We start from the raw sequence: 17,310 nt of genomic DNA, 5'->3' as shown, positions 1-17,310 counted from the left end.
CGCCGCCCGCCCCGCCCTGCCCCGCCCCCGCCCCCGGCCAGCGCCAGGCTGCGGACACCCGCCTCCGGCTGCGCGGGGGGGCCGCGACATCCCGCCACCTGCGCCCGCCCTGCCGGGTCCCCGTCTGCGGTGGGGGCACGTGCACGCCGGGGCGCCTGTACACATACCCAGCACACAGCGACTGACATGTAGCATTCGCCCCCCCACGCGTGTGTGTACTGGATCTGTCTGTTTCTATATATAGATCTAGATACCTGTATAGAGATAGCTAGATATGTCATCATTGCATCTATCTATCTATCTATCTATCTATCTATCTATCTATCTATCTATCTATCTATCTATCTATCTATCTAAACAGACGGACAGATAGATAGATAGATAGATGGATAGATGCACTGGGTAGAGGGGGAATTTAGATATACCTATCATATGTCAAATGATATATATCATTCCCCCCAAGTGTGTTTGTATTATATCTATCTCTTTATCTCTATATCTATATATATATCTCTACATATCTATATAGAGATATATAGATAGATATGCCATCGTATCTATCTATCTATCTATCTATCTATCTATCTATCTATCTAGACCTAGCTAGATAAATAGACACATGCATGGGGGGGGGGGCAAATTTATATATACCTATCATATATCAAATGATATATATCATTTGCACCCCCCCAAAGTGTGTTTGTATTATACCTATCTATATATATCTATATAACTATAGATAGCTAGATAGATGCAATGACGGCATATCTATCTATCTATCTATCTGTCCATCATGGACAGACAGATAGATGGATGCAATGGACAGACAGATAGATAGATGCAAGGACGGCACATCTATCTATCTATCTATCTATCTATCTATCTATCTATCTATCTATCGTTACATAGACCTAGATAGATAGATAGATAGATAGATAGATAGATAGATAGATATCTATAATAGGTATACACATGCACTTTGGGGAGGGGCAAATTTATATATATCTATCATATATCAAATGATATATATCATTTCCCTCCCAAAGTGTGTGTGTATTATCCCTATTGATCTATCTAGACCTATATAGATAGAAAGATATGTAGACAGATAGATATAGAGATAGATACGTACACACATATGTTTATATATGTGTATCTATGTATACACACTTATATGTATAAGTGCATACACACAGACACATATATAATAGTGCAGTGCAGCTGGGATAGACTTAGACATGTTTTTGAATGCAGTCTGAGTGCATACATACAGACTAGACGATAGCTATATTTATCTATTGTATGTACGTATATGTGTGTGTGTGTGTGTGTGTGCACGTGCGTGCGTGACAGGTTTCTGCGAGACAGCCATAAAGATGCTGCAGTGGAAGCACCCAGAAAGGAGGGGCTGGTACTGTGTGTGCCGCTGCACTGGGAAAGCCTCCTTCTGTTGGGCTCAGACTTCCCCCTTCGCCCCCCTTAGACTGTTTTCCTTACATGTCTTTTTTTTCTTATATTCGTATGCTTCTCATGCCCTTTGTTTTCTTCTTATGCTCTGCTCTCTGCACTTGCTTTCACAGTATCTGGTGATGGGAGATCACACACATATTGGGGAGCAAATATATATGGTCCAGATAGACTTAGACATGCTTTTGAATGCAGTTCATTCTTTAATTAATATATATGAATTACTATATTGAATTAATATATGTTAATATACGAATATTAAGAATGAACTGCATTCAAGAGCATGCCTAAGTCTATCTGGGCCATGTAGCTGGTCCAGTAAAAGATATAACCCACAGAAATCCTTACCTTTTTGTAAATAAATAATTTTTTTACAAGCAAGAGTTGGTGAGTCTTCCCAGGTCTGTCTTTCTGGTCCAGTTTTTTCCTTTTTGTAAGTAAGTTCATATCCAGGGGAAGTAACATGGATCTAGGCAAAGGTCACTTGGCTAATTCATTTATGCTGTTTTAGGCAATTTTGAGATATTGTGATTCATTCTGTTCCAAATACATGCATTTGTCACATATGGCCCTGCTTGCAATGCAAATAAAACAATATTGATCTTTTAAATGTATTACTTAAATTTTTTTTTTAGTTGAATGTGGATTAGGCTACAGAAAGCCATCATTTCTGGCTCCCGATCCACGTCAGAGATGTTTGGTTATCACTTAGATATCCAAGGGGTGCTGGGATCTTAGTTCCATGTATAATTACATTACATTTCATTGATTTATCTTGTTTTGTTAGTGGCATGGAAAGCATTTAGGCAATAGATGTACTTCTGCTATTTATTTTATATTAAGATTATTTTCTTTGTCTTGTTCTTTGCATTTATGAAAAAGCATGCAAGATAGATACTGTGGTGTTTTTTGTTTTTTTTCCAAAGAAACCTTTTATAAAAGAATTCAGGGAAGCTCCACAGAGCTCAAGTAGCAGGAAATGATACATTTAAGTATCAAATAGTTCAACCAGATACTAAAGGATAGAAACTTTCCTTGGGAAGGCTGCAATCAGCAAAGCATTAATACATGCTTAATTTTAAGCTTGGGACAGAATATTGAAACCCCATTAATTACATTTTTAGAAGTATTTATCTCTGAACATTATCTCTAGCTTAAAGTTGCAGCAAAGTACATTTAGATTGGATATCTGGAAAAATGTATTTCCTGTGAAAATAGTGAGGCAGTGGAATAGAGTGCCTAGGGAAGCTGTGGACTCCCCATGACTGGACGTGTTCAAGAAGAGGTTGGACAGCCACTGATCAGGGATTATCAAGTTGTAGCTATGCCTCTTTTCTGCCATAGATATTTCCTATGCTTCTGGGCTTTGCTGGTTGCTCCTGCCCCGCTCCCTTTTTTCTGTTATGCATTAGGGGTTTTTTTAGCTTCCACAGAGGCATTGGGTGCTGGCTAGTTAAGGCTGGAGACTTCAGTTGAGGTGTGCTGATTCTCCTGCTAGGAGCAAAGCCCAGAGGTTCCTGGCTAGAGGGTCTTGCCCCTTTGCTCAAGGTCAGACTGCTCACCATATTTGGGGTCAGGAAGAAATACTACCCCATGGTCAGATTGGGATGGGCTTGTGGGGGGTTTTGCCTTCCTCTGTAGTGGGGTGTGTGGCCCTCTACCCAGGACCTCTTGTTCCCCTGCTTCACCCGTGGCAGGTTAGGGTGTTAGGTCTATGTTGTGTCCGGGTTGAGGTTAGTCTTATGTAGAGTTTAGATTATGGTTATACGGGATGGTTTGGATAGGGATGATCCTGCTTCAGGCAGAGGGTTTGACTAGATGACCTTTGGAGGTCCCTTCCAGCCCTACTTCTCTAACTATAAAGACCCACATACACAGTAGATTCATAAAACCCAATAAGATGGTGGTTTTTATTTAAAGCAAGGAGCCAGCATACTGAGGCAAGGCACATGAATGCAAGTAATTGTTAGGTTTGATGCAGTAGGAAGGAAACTAAGGAGTGACTCAAGTGCATATACTTAACCTAGCATGATCTGAGCTTCCAGAGGTCTGTGAGAACTGCCAAAGGCGATGCAAAGAAGAGGGAAACCAGAGCTGCTGTGTGGATTCTCTATATGTATTTACATATCCCAAACCAACGCAACCTGCTTTATTTAAGACCAGACTTGGGAATTATTTTTCCAGAGTGTTCAGCATGTGGAGTCAGCTATATTTCATTTAAAGGGATGTTGCCCGTTCATTTAAACTGAAAACTTTGATTAGATACTTTCAGTTTATATTGTTTTGTATGGGTTTAGACTCATACAAATCAGTGAAGTAATTGAACTAGGGTTTACCAGCCTGTCCTGCACCGAAAATTTATCTTCTGAATTAAATTTAAAGAGTTGTCATAACTATGGCAGAGCAAGTGGTATGCCAGCCCAAGATGCCAGTTTAAATTTCTTTAGATAGACGGCCCTTGGAGACCTGGCAGAGCATCAGCAGCATCCAGAGCAGGTAGACCCCATCTACCACTCTCTGGCATCTCTGCCCACGGTGCCAAAATTGCTAGTTATGCCTCTCATCCACACTAAAGCAGTTTTTTTCTCCCTGAAAAAATAAGAGGCTGGAGGTTTGCAGGGATCATGTATCTCTCTCAAATCACTCCTCAGCTTTGGAGCTTTAATTACTTTGTCATAATATCTAAGTGGTTATTGGCACTGATTTACTAGACAATGTCTTACTGCCATGAGGAAGTTTAATAGTTTCATAGATGTTGGGTGCTGGATGGGACCTTACAGATCATCAGGTTCAGCCCCCCTGCACTTGGGCAGGAAAGACTGCTGGGATCAGATAACCCCAGCAAGATAGGCATCAAGATGTTTTTTGAAGATTGCGAGGGTTGTGACTGTACCATCTCTGGTGGGAACCTGTTCCAAACCCTCTGCACTTGACTTATAAAGAAGTTTTTCCTTATGTCTAGCCTGAAGCGATCTTCAATTAGTTTGTGCCCATTATTTCTTGTCCTCCCCTGGGGGGCCTCGGTGAATAGTTGTTTCCCCAGGTCCTGATTAGCGGGTGAGAGCTTGCCAGTGTTGGAAGTTGAAATTAAGTAGGCAGCTTCCACATCTATTAGAACAAATATTTCTGATTGTGTACTTTGACCACTCTAGCAAAATAATTCTAGATCCCACAGTTAAATTCTGTCTTGCTTCTTTCTTTATATATGTAGGTACTTTATAGATGTAAACAGTTAATATATAAGCAAATTTGTTAGGGATATACAGATTCCAGATATGTTTTTGGATATATTGACTCATTGGGAGGTTTCCTGTATTTTCTATATCTCTTTCTCATATTCTGGGCTGTCGTTCTTAACTCTGATATAAAAAAGTGAACATAAGATGTGCCAGTGCCAAACTATGTCAGACCAATAGTCCATTTAGCCCAGAATCCTGTCTCTAAGTGGCAGAAGTGGATGCTGTATACTATAGGGAGGGCACTGAACCAGGTATCTCTGGAGTGATATATCCCTGTTCAATGCCCTCTCTGATATTCACCATTTATTGTTTTAGAAATGCCCAGGGAAACGTCTTCAACTGTTCTGTTCAAAATACCTCTTAATCTGATACCATGGGTTTTAATCTGAGCCAGAAGTGTGTGTGTTGGGGTTTTTCCCCCTTCCCATTTACTTTATTTCTCTTGTGGATATTTTGGGTGCTTATTGGATTGCCATATTTATATGGCAGATGGAAACCTGATTTGTGAAGACTCCATATGTATATCACCTACACACACCTACACCTACTCCATACGTACATCACCTACACACACCTACACCTACTCCATACGTACATCCCCTACACACCTACATCTACACATAGCTACATCACCTACATACATCACCTACATACATTCATAGGTTCATAGATGTTAGGGTATATTTCACATTTAAAAAAGGATTGTTTTGTGTCCTTTTCTAAACTTTTTTTTTTTTTTTTTAATCAGCTACTTGGTAGGGCTGTGCGAAGCTTCAGTGCTGATTTGATTTGAAGGAGATTCGACCCGATTTGGTGGCCGAATCTCTGAATTGAATCAGGGGACTGAATCAATTCAATAGGTCCAAATCAAGACAAAGCTCTCTGAATGGATTCGGAAAAGATTCAGAGAGCTTTGGCAATTTGGGCAGTCCTCACCGGCTGCAGCAGGGAGCTGGACCCAGACTCCATGCTGGTAAGTAGGGGGTGGGGAAAGGGAGGGGACCATGGGGGGACCCCTCCCAGGCCCCATCCCCTGCTTGCTCCCCCAGCCCTCCCAAACCCCCCTCCACTCTCCCAGCACCCCCATGGCTGCCCTGCTCACCCCAGCTCCTGGCCCTTTAAAAAAAACAACAAACCCCCCCCTGAACTCACCACTGCTGCAGCGGCCTCAGGGCTTCTGGAGGCTCGTGGAAGAGCCCCCCATGCAGTATGGGGCAGTGGGGATCGCCCCCCGCCTGGCAGCAGCCTGTAAGTGTGGGCTTTTTTTTCCCAAAGAGCCGCTGGTGGGGCAGCAATTGAGAGTGGGCAGGGGATGGGGCCTATGTGATTTGGAGATTCGGCTGATTCGGCAGCAGCCAAATCTCTGAATCAGATTCGGCCGAATCGATTTGAATCACCGAATCGAATCGCTGTTCCCTGAATCAGCTGAATCCAAATCTGAAGCAAATACTAGCCGCTTTGCACAGGGCTACTAATTGGGCTAACTCATTTGAAGGCTCATGCACTGGGACATGGTTCCCTACCTCACTACCTCTTATGCAGTTGCTTACATTTTTGCAAAATGGATATAAAGCACAGAACACTATTTGCTTGGTATCATTTTATATTTTGCACAGGGGGAAATAATATAGTGAGGCCCACTGTTAAAAACCAAAATGAAAAAAAGCTTCTTTAATTCTGTATTTTGCCCTCCAGAGGGCAGTGATTACATTTACTTGAAAAGGGAACAAATAGCTTTTGTAACATTGTTCTAAGAAAAAATAGTGTCAGGAGGGAGGCATCCCACTAGTGAACTAGTTTTATGGTTTGGGAGTGAGAGTCAGCAGTGGAACCTTACATAGGAAATCATGTAGCATGAGCTGAATTATCCAGGAAGGGCCTGCATTTTCAGATCCCTCAGTACTGGAGAGTGTTTCGCTACCCTTCTCTCCTTGTTTTGTGCATGTCACTCACCAATTTATCTCATCTTCCCCCATCTCAGCTGTTTGGTGACTGGGCACACAACTGTCCAACTGCAGGAAACAAATAGCTTCTGATGAGCGTTTAAACGAAGCAAAGAGGAATACTGTTTCTATGGAGCCAGAAATGGGTACTCAATCGGGGAGTGGGGCAAGAGCGGCCATTCTGTACAAGCCAACTTATTTTGGGTTAGGGTTGTAGAACAAATAAAGGTCATGGGAAGAACCTCTCACTTTACAGTTTAGCAAGTGGATTATGGCGTGATAATAGGCCTTTTTCCTTCACTACACTTGTATATACTTTCCCCATTGTTTCTCTTGCTGAATCATTTCTTATGGGAAGCAGGGTTTTATTATAACGGCATAATAAATATCCAGGTAACAGTGAAATATTCCTGTTTACTTTGCACTTAGATCAACCAAGAACCACTAAGTGCTATACAGATACTGATTAAATCTTGCAACTCCCCTGAGGAGACCATGTATTATGAATACAGTATCACAGATGGGTGGACAACTCATGAAGAGAGCTGAAGTGATTTGCCCCAAGTTGCACAGCAAGTGATTAGCAGAGGAAGGGTAGAAATAGAATCTAAGTAATTAGTCATATTTCCTGACATCAGCGGAGCCAGGATTTTAACCAAGTAGTCCTGACTTCTCTTGTTAAATGTCCTAAAGTGATTCAGAGCCACTGATAATTTTCTAAATGCTCATATTTATCATAGCAGAAGCGTTTTCAGCTTGTAGCAGTAATGGAAGAAATCCTGACTGTGCAGCTAGCAGGCACAGAGGCCAGCAACAGCTTCACAATCCAGCCCAATGCCTTCAGAGAATAATAGGATTCCTTTGCAGTAGCTGTTGCAGCTTCTGACCATCTCTGCTGAAGTGCAGCATCCTTCTAGCTCAGTGAAGCCCCGATCCCAAGCAAAGTAACTTATCTTTGGGAGTGTATATTCTGCTGTTTCATGCAACAGTGGGGTCCCTCCTGAACCATGACTTCTTTTGCCGTAAAACACAAATGATGGCTATAGTTGTATAGTTTTGTTTTGTTTTGTTTTTTTACACTTGCCAGTGAGTTTCATGGAGGAGGATATTTTCCGGTACTCATTTCCCCCCTCTCCATGTGCGGTTATCGTTGACAGAACTGAGTAATTTTAGTCATGTAATAATTTATCTCCTCATTTTCGCTGTTCTTAACACTACACTCTTCCATTGGTTGTAAAGCCTCTCAATTCACAAATAGTGTACAAATAGTAAAAAGCTGATGCTGCAAAATAGAGGAATTTGTAATGCAACAAAATATATCCTTGGCTTTTCTGCACTGTGGCAAGTAGAAAAGAATAATTAGTGCATGAAAATGCTCCATTTTAACTTTGAAAGGAATGGTAAGAGAAAACAAAGGATATTGAAAATGACAACTTAGTGCATTATTTCAACTGGATTTCCCCAGGCATGCTTGAATGAAAAAGGGCATAAAAGCAGAAGGCTGATTTCCCAAAATCTCTGAACTTCCTAAAATGTAAGAAAATGGCATAACTCTCTCTTCTAAGGTAGATGAACAACTGACACCATTGTCCAAATAATACCAGGTCCTCATCCATTTAGTCTCCTTCCCGCTCATGCATGTGGAAAAGGTTTAGATTTGTATGTTCTGGAAAGCCTGCTCCTTTTTACCAATGAAAAGAAGGAAAAATGCTGGGTAGCTGTCCTTAATTAGGTTTATTAGCTGTCATTCACTTAACCTGTCAATTAGCTGTTCATCAGTTAGGCTGATTACACAGTTGTATGTACTCTTACATACATATGCATGTCTGTATAATTTATTGGTAAGGATAATCATGAATTCAGGACAGTGTAATAGCAAGATAAGGATCTGAGGCTAGGAAAGAGTTGCCTTTCCAACTCACTTGTGTTAAGAAAGTGAAAGTTTTTTTGACCCTTAATTGTCTAGTTCTATTGGGGTCAGTATTTGAACAGAGACCTCTTGGGTAGGCCAAACAAAACAAGGCACAGCTACATAATTTATGAACAAAAGCATCCTTTCCCTCACCAGGGAGTTTGATTCCTAAAGGATAGCAAGTTATAGGGATCAACAGGCTCACAATACTTGGTTCAGGCACTTAGACCTTTCCATCCCGTGGAGTTTCCTCATAGGTTCTGAGTTTTCTTACAGTTTTAGGAGACAAACAAGTAACTCTGACTGATGCTCTGCTCACACCCGAAAGTGCTCAGCCTCAGTTGGAACTGACTTTGTATCTTCTCCAACTGACTACAAGACTCCACCCCATCCTGACAGATGATAGCCTGGCCTGAGGAGGTTCTGTGTCACCTCCTGGGTGCGATACATCTGGACATGAAGCCCTGTTTTTGGGAAGGTCCACCTACTACAGAACACCGCAGCACGTCTTCTCCACCTCTCCTTTGCACGCATCAAAACCAAGGTACTACACAATAGACAGAATTCTCCATCTGGCAGAGTGAAAGGAAAGAATGAACTACATGTGTAAGATGTCGGTCACATCACTGGGTTTTCCTGCTCACACCTTAATAATCAATAATATCAGTGATGAAGCAAAATCTTCCATCAAATTTTAGGTGAAGACTTGAAACACCCAGAAGGTTGTCTTTCAGGACCCAGGGCTTTGGTTTGACTTGTAATGAGAGAGATAATGGAGGGTGGGCAGGGGCTGCTCTGAAACTAGAAGCAAAATCTTAGTTCAGCTTCTCAGCTTCCTCAGCATTTGCAGCGTCATTGGATTCCAGGAGTTTGGTTTACCCCAGTGTGTTTCAGCTCAATAAAGGCTGAAATGAGGCAGCCTGAATGAGAGTAAGGGATGTGAATGGTGACAAAGGATGCTAAGAGTACATAGTGTATTAAAGGAGAGACCAAGGGGACATGAGCAAGTAATAGTATATGGAAAGAAAGGTTTGGTTTTTTTTAACAGACTCAGATAAAAAGTAGGATAAAAAGATCAATGCTTTAGAAAAAGTCTTTTGTACAGATCTTTTCTGATGTCATCTAGCCTAGCATTCAGTCCTATGAAGAGCGGGGATAAATTTAGTATCATCTATGACACATTGTAGGTCTGGTTACAAGGCTGAATTACAAATATCCATGTGGGGGTGTATTGAATAACTGGATCATGAGAAAAGATGCCAATCTAACTACTACCCTAATGAATTATAGATCCCAAGTGTACCTCCACACCCAAACTATACAGCATCAGAATTTTAATTGCCTTCAACCCTTACTCCTTACTGTTCCATCTTCTGGTGTGCACATCTCTACTTTGATCCTTGTGATAGTCGAGAACAGTGTGTTGAAATTGCATTATTCAACGTATACCCCGGGTAGAAAAAAAGTTTCTCAAAAGGTGTCAAGAACACCTATGATCTTAAGGTATTTCTTCCCCAGTCCATATCTCCAAAACCATTATGTACCAGAGAGACTTAACTTTTGAGACTCGGTTGTTATTGCTGTAAAGGTGCATGGTAATTCTATATTTTCTCATATGCAATATGCCCCAGAATAAGATACTCACCTTGTTTTTGAAAGTCAGAATGAAGCAAAAAGATGTTTCCTTGTAAGTAACCGGGTAGCAGTATCTAGGGAGCCAATCCTGCTCATTGTTCTGCTCCCTGAAGATCATGTGTAGACTTTACTTTTGCTTTTGCCTGGTAAGCAATGGAAATGAATCTTACCATATGTCCTTGCATGTAATGCCCACTCCAATTTTCAGCAGTATTTTTTTTTGGAGAAAAAGCTGCATATTGTATGCAAGCAAACATGGTAAGTTTCTAAGAGCTGCACCTGTTGCTATCAGAACAAATACAGCAATATGTATTATCAGCAGAGGTTTCATTGCAAAGAATAAAACCTCATTTTGGCTGTTCATGTTTGGCATATGTCATGCCATGCTTCAGCCCCATAATTATTTTGAATCGTAGGTTTCAGAGTTTCTTAGCACCAAATAAATCTTACATGAAAAAAGAAAGAAATTCCAATGAAGAATGCATTAGTCCTGGAGATGGAGAATAAATCAAGTTATTAAAAATAGAAAATTCAGTCTTTTATTATGAAATAATCAACATTTTATTTACAGGTAATTTACATTACTAGAAAATGAATAGTACAAGTGTACTTCGAAAGGCTTAATTTATTCTTATTATTTATCTGCTTGTACAAAAGAAGCAAACACACTGTCTTCTTGTTCCAACAGAACCTCAGGCTTGTCATACTCCAAAATAACTCCCCTCTTCATTACAATAACCAAATCTGCATTCAGAATAGTGTGTACTCGGTGCTGAAAAACAAACAAACGCAAAGGAAGTTCAGTGTATCAACTATCACTGTGGAAGAGGGAGCATTTTTCAAAACCAGTATTCTTGTCAAAGGTCAAGCTTGATAAAGATGACCTCATCTTACTTCTTCCTAGCCTACTATGCAAATTACAGAAATAAACCTTTAGTCAATGATCCTGAAAGACATACTGTGTTGATGAGGCTTTATGTGATTACAGGAGTCTGAATACATGGAGTCATCTCCACAGTTTTACTGCATTTTGATACTCCTAAATACAATTTAAACAAGTATGTCAAGTCGTATACATTTATGACTTCACTGTCACATAACAGAAGGTGTTTCCAATTAAAATACAGCTTCTGAAATTATATCTTTAATTTAATTATATTAAATTGGGGACACTAATTGGGTTTGTTTTTTAAATCTTTTTTAATGGACATTTTTAAGCCTATTAGAAAGCTGAAAGTGCAATAAAAAGTGCACATATACCTTTAAAATAATAAAAATGAACCCTCCCCTATCCATCCTGTACAAAATTCAGGACAACACTGATTGAAACTTTCTGTGCAACAAAGTCAGGAATTTATAAATTATAATTCTTACAGTAGTTGTATACTGGATATAGAATGTTTATAAAGAATCACTGTGTAAAGAAAAGCTGCTGTACAATTGCATTTCATGAAGACTATGTACAATCCATTAATCATTGTGTAGGCAAACATCAATCCTCTGGATAATGGTGTACGTATAAGAGGTCTGGTCAGGTGCCCGATGAATCTGCTTGTATGGAGTCCTGCGACCATCACACCAAGATCTTTGACACGTATGCCTAGGCAAGAATGTGGAAGAGTGGAGGCTGCCCAAGACCTACCATTCCCCTCTGGACCATTGAGACCAAATCCAAAGGCCACACTGAGTCTAGAGGTTCAGTCCTTTGATAGCTGTAGCTTCTGCCAGAGAGCAATGGATAAGAACTGCTGCTGACTCTACAACACCTCAGTGACAATGCATTTCTGTCAGGGTGATGTCTCAGCTTTTCTCCCACCAAGGCAGTACCCACAAGGCAGTGGGGGCTAGGGTTTTGAGACACCCCATACTCTCCTTACTCTGGAGGTTGCAACATTGTGGTATTTTATAGGAGCTACCCTCCCATGCGAAGCTTCATCACACTGCCATCAGGCCCGCCAATTGCATGCAATTTACAGTCATACCCAGGACCAGGGGAAGCATTAATCATAATATCACATAATTAGCAGTAAAGTAATTCAATAGCTTATTTCATTGCCCAAAGACATTATTATATTGGAAAATTAGAGGACTGAAAATATTTATCTGTGCTGACATGTCAGGTCCATATTTTGGTTTCACTTTGATCTTTATTAACTTTTTTACTTATGATTATTTATGATCATTAACTAATCATTTTAAGAGTATTCCAATTAATGAACCAACTAATTTTTAATAGTGATAAAACCATATATTTTGAAAGCTGCTAAAATGCTTATTTAACTTATTTAAAAAAAAATGGACTTTCCAATGCGAAAGCTATCCTATCATTTTTATTTTTCTTTATTTAACATATTATAATTAAACATGGCTTAAATCTTGTTCTTAGATAATTATATACATATTCTAATAAATAGATAGAGAGCATTTCGGTCTAAGATGGAATATAAACCATATTTAGATATGCACCTTTGAAATCAGTAAGAATTAAAACTGTGGAACACATTTCCAGATAAGGGGTGTATCAAAACATGCTATTAGCATGCAGCAATAAACTCCAGCCAGAGTTTATTTATATATAAGCAATAAACTTACTGCACCAGCATTTATTGCTACTGGGTGCACCATTTGAATGCGTGCCTGGGACCACAGCACACTGAACTTGGGTCAGAGCAGGCCCAGCTGGCACTGGGCTTGGTGGGTCAGCCTGCCAGCCTGGGGCTGCTTTGCTCCCCTCCCAACCCCCGAGCTCAGCATGCTGGAGGGGTTGCCTGGGGCACAAGGGGCACAGTGTGGGGCTAGCTGGCTCCAGCTTAGGGGATGATGCAAGTTTGAGGCCTAGACTCAATAAATGACTTCATAAATGTTTAAAATAGAAAATAAATCTAACCTTTAATTAAGTGGTGTTTAAATAAAGAGATTAGAGAAGTTCACAAGGGATATGATACTTTGCTCTAAGATGCATTTTTGCATTTGAACAAACAACACAGCTTATACTTACTGCTATTGTGACTACAGTACGATCAGCAAATGCAGTCATTACAACCTTCTGAAGAATGTTCTCCTATGTAAATGGACAATTGTTATTGCTTTTGAAATAGCAGTGTTTCCACAGTGATAACAAGCATGTAAACAGAAATGAATGTCAAACTCTTACTATTGAGAATTGCTTCTTAGCTGTGGAAATGAGATGCTAACAAAGTTGGGGTATGCTTGATTATGCACAATGGGCCCGAACAGATCAAGTACTCAACACTCTCAGCTTACTAATTTTTAATAATACTTCGGTTACATAGAGCTTTTCATCTGGAGCCCCCGAACCACTTTGCAAAGGAGGACAAGTATCACTATCACTGTTTCAGAGTGGAGGAAAAATGACTTGGCTGCCAATCCTCCTTCGTTCTGGCATTTAGGCTGTGCTTTGTTTTGGTCCCACTGAGGGCAACAGAATGTCACAGCATGCTTGGCATATCTGACAGCACTAGGGGTGTATTTTGCTTGATGTACAGGTCATGTTCAACTTCAGAGGAAGTCCTTAAGACAGTTTTAAAATACAGAGCTGTCCACAAAGAGCACTCACCTGTTGCTATTTAGGAATATATTCTGTGTGCTAAACTCAACAAAGCAATGCTATTAGCATTGCTATCATCACTTCCTACATGCACGTGTCCCAAAGAGTGAACTGTCTACTTGATCTTTATTGGCCTCTGGGTAATTCTCAACTTTTCTATCAGTCTCACAGTCAAATCTCTATGGGGTACTAAGGGTGCAGAGATTTTTAGCTGCTTTAACATCCTCCACAATAGTATTCTGCATTTACATACTACCTTGTTTTTGAGGTTGAAAGCATGTCTTACAATGGTTCCCCATAACAGTTTAATGTAGGTGGGAACAAACCAGCTTTCAGTGTTCTGTTGCGAAGTACTGTCAGTCAAAATGGGTTATTCTCTACTAGGAACTATAGCTAGCACTTTCAGAGGGATAGATGCAACAGTGTTTTTGTATAGGTTAATACATTGTTTTTGTATGTTATTTGCTTTTTTTTATAGCCTACTTTCTGTCTACTGCCTCTTTTACCTACTCTGGAAGTAGCTTAACATAACTAGTCAAATTTGTTCCCCACTGTTCATCACAGCTGAGCCTATGAAGCTTTGTTTACTTTAGGAAACCAAACTACTAATAAAAAGGAACATTTCCTAATGTAGACCATGCTTGAAGGACTATTAAGCCCCAGTAAAACGGTTTTCAGACCCTTTGCCAGGCCAGTTAACAATGACTCACTTCAATGGCTCTGTGAGACTGGGCTGACTTGTAAACACACCTGCAATATAAAGTGTGTTTATACATTATCAAGGAAACAGAATTGTGGCACATAAATTCCATCTCAACTTAGCACAGACAGTGGAGTTCACCACTCAGAAAAAATAATTCTCTCTATAAAGAAGCTTGAACATGCTGTGAACTTACTGTTGCCATGTCAATAGATGCTGTGGCTTCGTCCATGATGAAGATGCTTGTCTTCCGCACAAATGCCCTTGCTAAGCAGAACAGCTGTCTCTGCCCCTGGCTAAAATTTTCTCCACCTTCTGTGACTATGGCATCTGGAAAACAAAAGTTAATTCTTAGGGTGTGTCTTGATCTGAGATCACATTGGGAAAGTAATGCCTAATATGTACATAAATATTTTTTAAAGATAATTTTTGGTAGGTTTTCAGTGATTCACACAATTCCGCTTCCTATACTAACATTAAATATTAGCATTGTTTACAGTAAGATTTCTCATGAAGTAAGCTAAGAATGTTTAGTAGCTCAGGATACTAGGAGTAAAAACAGTTATTTTAAAAACCTCATGCATTTTTGTAATCCATTGTGTATACAGCTAAACTTAATTTCTTCATAGAAACAGAGCTATGACACATACAAGCTACACATAAATATTACTGTCGATGAAGATGGAAACACTGTCTTCTGCTGTATCATGTGATGGATCAGCACTGAAAATAGGTCAAGTAAATAATAAACTGAAATGCTACAGGAAAAAATACATTCTAATGCAAATTACATTTTGGGACCAGAATCCTTTCACAGCGAGCTAACAGTGGAATTGCTAATGTAACAGACTAATAAATAAATGTCTTTTCATTGTTTTATTAACCTTCCACAATGCCTGATTAAAGTACTAGAATCTAAATTGCTGATAATTCTTCTCATAAATCAGACACCTAATCCCTGAAAGGTCTTCACTCTTTTGCTTCAAATATGATTGTCTTATTTTGCATAGCATTTTTTGCTGCTGTGTAACTCATGTATATACATTAAATAAGGAAAAACAAATACTTGGATAAAATCTCTCTCATTTGGAAGACATTTGTCTTCTGGAAGGCATTTAGATTGGACTTAAGACAGCATTTATTGCTTCTGGGGCCAGTTCTACAGTTCCTCCTCAGGCAAAATCTTACTGAATGGAAGAGTTCTTTTTCTGAACAAGGATAGCAAGTTTTGATTCCATGTGCATAAAAAGGAAGGTACAGCTGGTCCTATACAGAGTGACATGGTAATAAAAAACAAGTGATATGATGCTTTTTCCATGAGTAGGTTAGTTTGAAATCACATATTCCTTGCGGTATAGGTTGTGAAAATATTGTCATGTCCTCAGTGGCTGGATCTACATGAGACGCTGACTGCGCAGTAGCCTGATATTACTGCATAGTAGCATCACATGGCAAAAACCGTGATGCGATGCTACTGTGCAGTAGCGTCACAAAAAATGTATTCAAGGGCGCTACTGCACGATAACCCAGGTTACCGCGCAGTCATTTAGTACTTGTTTATATAAGTTTATACATGTATAAACAAGTACTAACTGACTGTGCAGTAAACTGAGTTACTGTGTAATAGCGCCCATTAACACCTTTTTTGTGAAGCTACTGTACAATAGCCTAATACGGTTGTGGCCACTGAGAACATGACAGTATTTTCACAAACTACACTGCAAGGAATATGTGATTTCAGACCAACCTACTCCTGGAAAGAGCGTCAGATCACTTGTATAAACTTCTACAAACAAATACTAAACGGCTGTGCAGTAACAACTGTGCAGTCAGCATCTTGTGTAGACGTGGTCAGTGTGAATTAAAGTTATGAGGATTTTGAACTTCTAGAAAATATGTTCCTTCACTCTGAGGTCAGCTGTTGGTTCAGATTAGGAATGCTCTAGGCATACAGTAGGTGATTAGGTTACTTAATGTTCAAGTGCAGGATTTTTTAAACCAGGCACAGTGGCAGCATTGGTGCACACTCAAAAAAAAGAGAAGCGAAGTTTTGTTCTCATTGTATTTAGTGAAACTAACTGGATGTACCCAAGAGCAGGATTGGGCCCATCTCCTTATCATTATTGTTATTTGTTTAGAGTTTGGACAGCATGCTCAACCTTGTTCAGAGCACAGAGTAAGAAAAAGACCCTGTCATGGGAGCTTACAATGACATGTGTAAGTTATGGTATATTTCACAGTAACTTTGTATGCAATTAATAAAAACAATAATAAAAACTTGAACTGTCCCATTCAGTTGGTGCAGTCAATGCCATTCAAAACCAAAACCTGTTTCATTTCCTTGCCCTAAGAACTATATTTCTGGGCACTGTGTTCCATGTCAACTACTTAATTAAGTGCCTTTGTAATGATGCTAGTAGTGTGTAAGAGGTGCTGGAACTCTGAAAGAGATCTAACCAACAAAATTGAAGCCCAAAGGCATGTATCTTTCAGGGGAAACATAGTAAGGGTAAATTATGTCTTGGGCCCTTTGTACATGCCACAAAATTGGCCATTAAAGCAGCTTAAATGACCTTTTACACCGCTTTAATGGTGCAACTGTTTACACTGTTGGAGGCATAATGTGCTTTAATGGCATGGTGTATTGTGCATTAAATGACTTTGGGATGCAGCAAAATAAAACATGTCCGAGGTGTTTTAGTTTGATACCTCACAGCCATGGAGGGAAGCACCGGGCCCTGTGCAGCTCAAGGGCTATGCAGGCATCCTGGTCGCAGCCTGTGCAGGCAGGCTCCACTGAAGGAAAAAAAGAAAGTGGCGAGCCTGATCTTTTTTTTTCTCTCTGG

The 17,310-nt window shown here is 39.9% G+C and overlaps 1 protein-coding gene across 4 annotated transcripts in view; it reads right to left on the bottom strand.

Moving 5' to 3' along the window:
- Positions 1-10,721: 10,721 nt before the first annotated feature.
- The window catches only part of ABCC8 (ATP binding cassette subfamily C member 8), a 154,203-nt gene continuing 147,614 nt past the window's right edge, over positions 10,722-17,310 (bottom strand). For all 4 annotated transcript variants that reach the window (XM_006277172.4, XM_019477068.2, XM_019477069.2 and 1 more), the window contains 3 exons: positions 14,661-14,794; positions 13,195-13,257; positions 10,722-10,968 (listed from right to left, as the gene is read on the bottom strand). In XM_006277172.4, coding sequence (XP_006277234.2) covers positions 10,831-10,968; positions 13,195-13,257; positions 14,661-14,794 — 335 coding nt within the window. In that variant the 3' untranslated portion in view covers positions 10,722-10,830. The remainder of the gene's footprint in view (positions 10,969-13,194; positions 13,258-14,660; positions 14,795-17,310) is intronic.

This window comes from Alligator mississippiensis, chromosome 2 (assembly GCF_030867095.1).
Source record: "Alligator mississippiensis isolate rAllMis1 chromosome 2, rAllMis1, whole genome shotgun sequence".
NCBI classification, from domain to species: domain Eukaryota; kingdom Metazoa; phylum Chordata; order Crocodylia; family Alligatoridae; genus Alligator; species Alligator mississippiensis.
The sequence above is the reverse complement of the archived record's forward strand: the minus strand, read 5'-3'. Positions and strand labels throughout refer to the sequence as shown.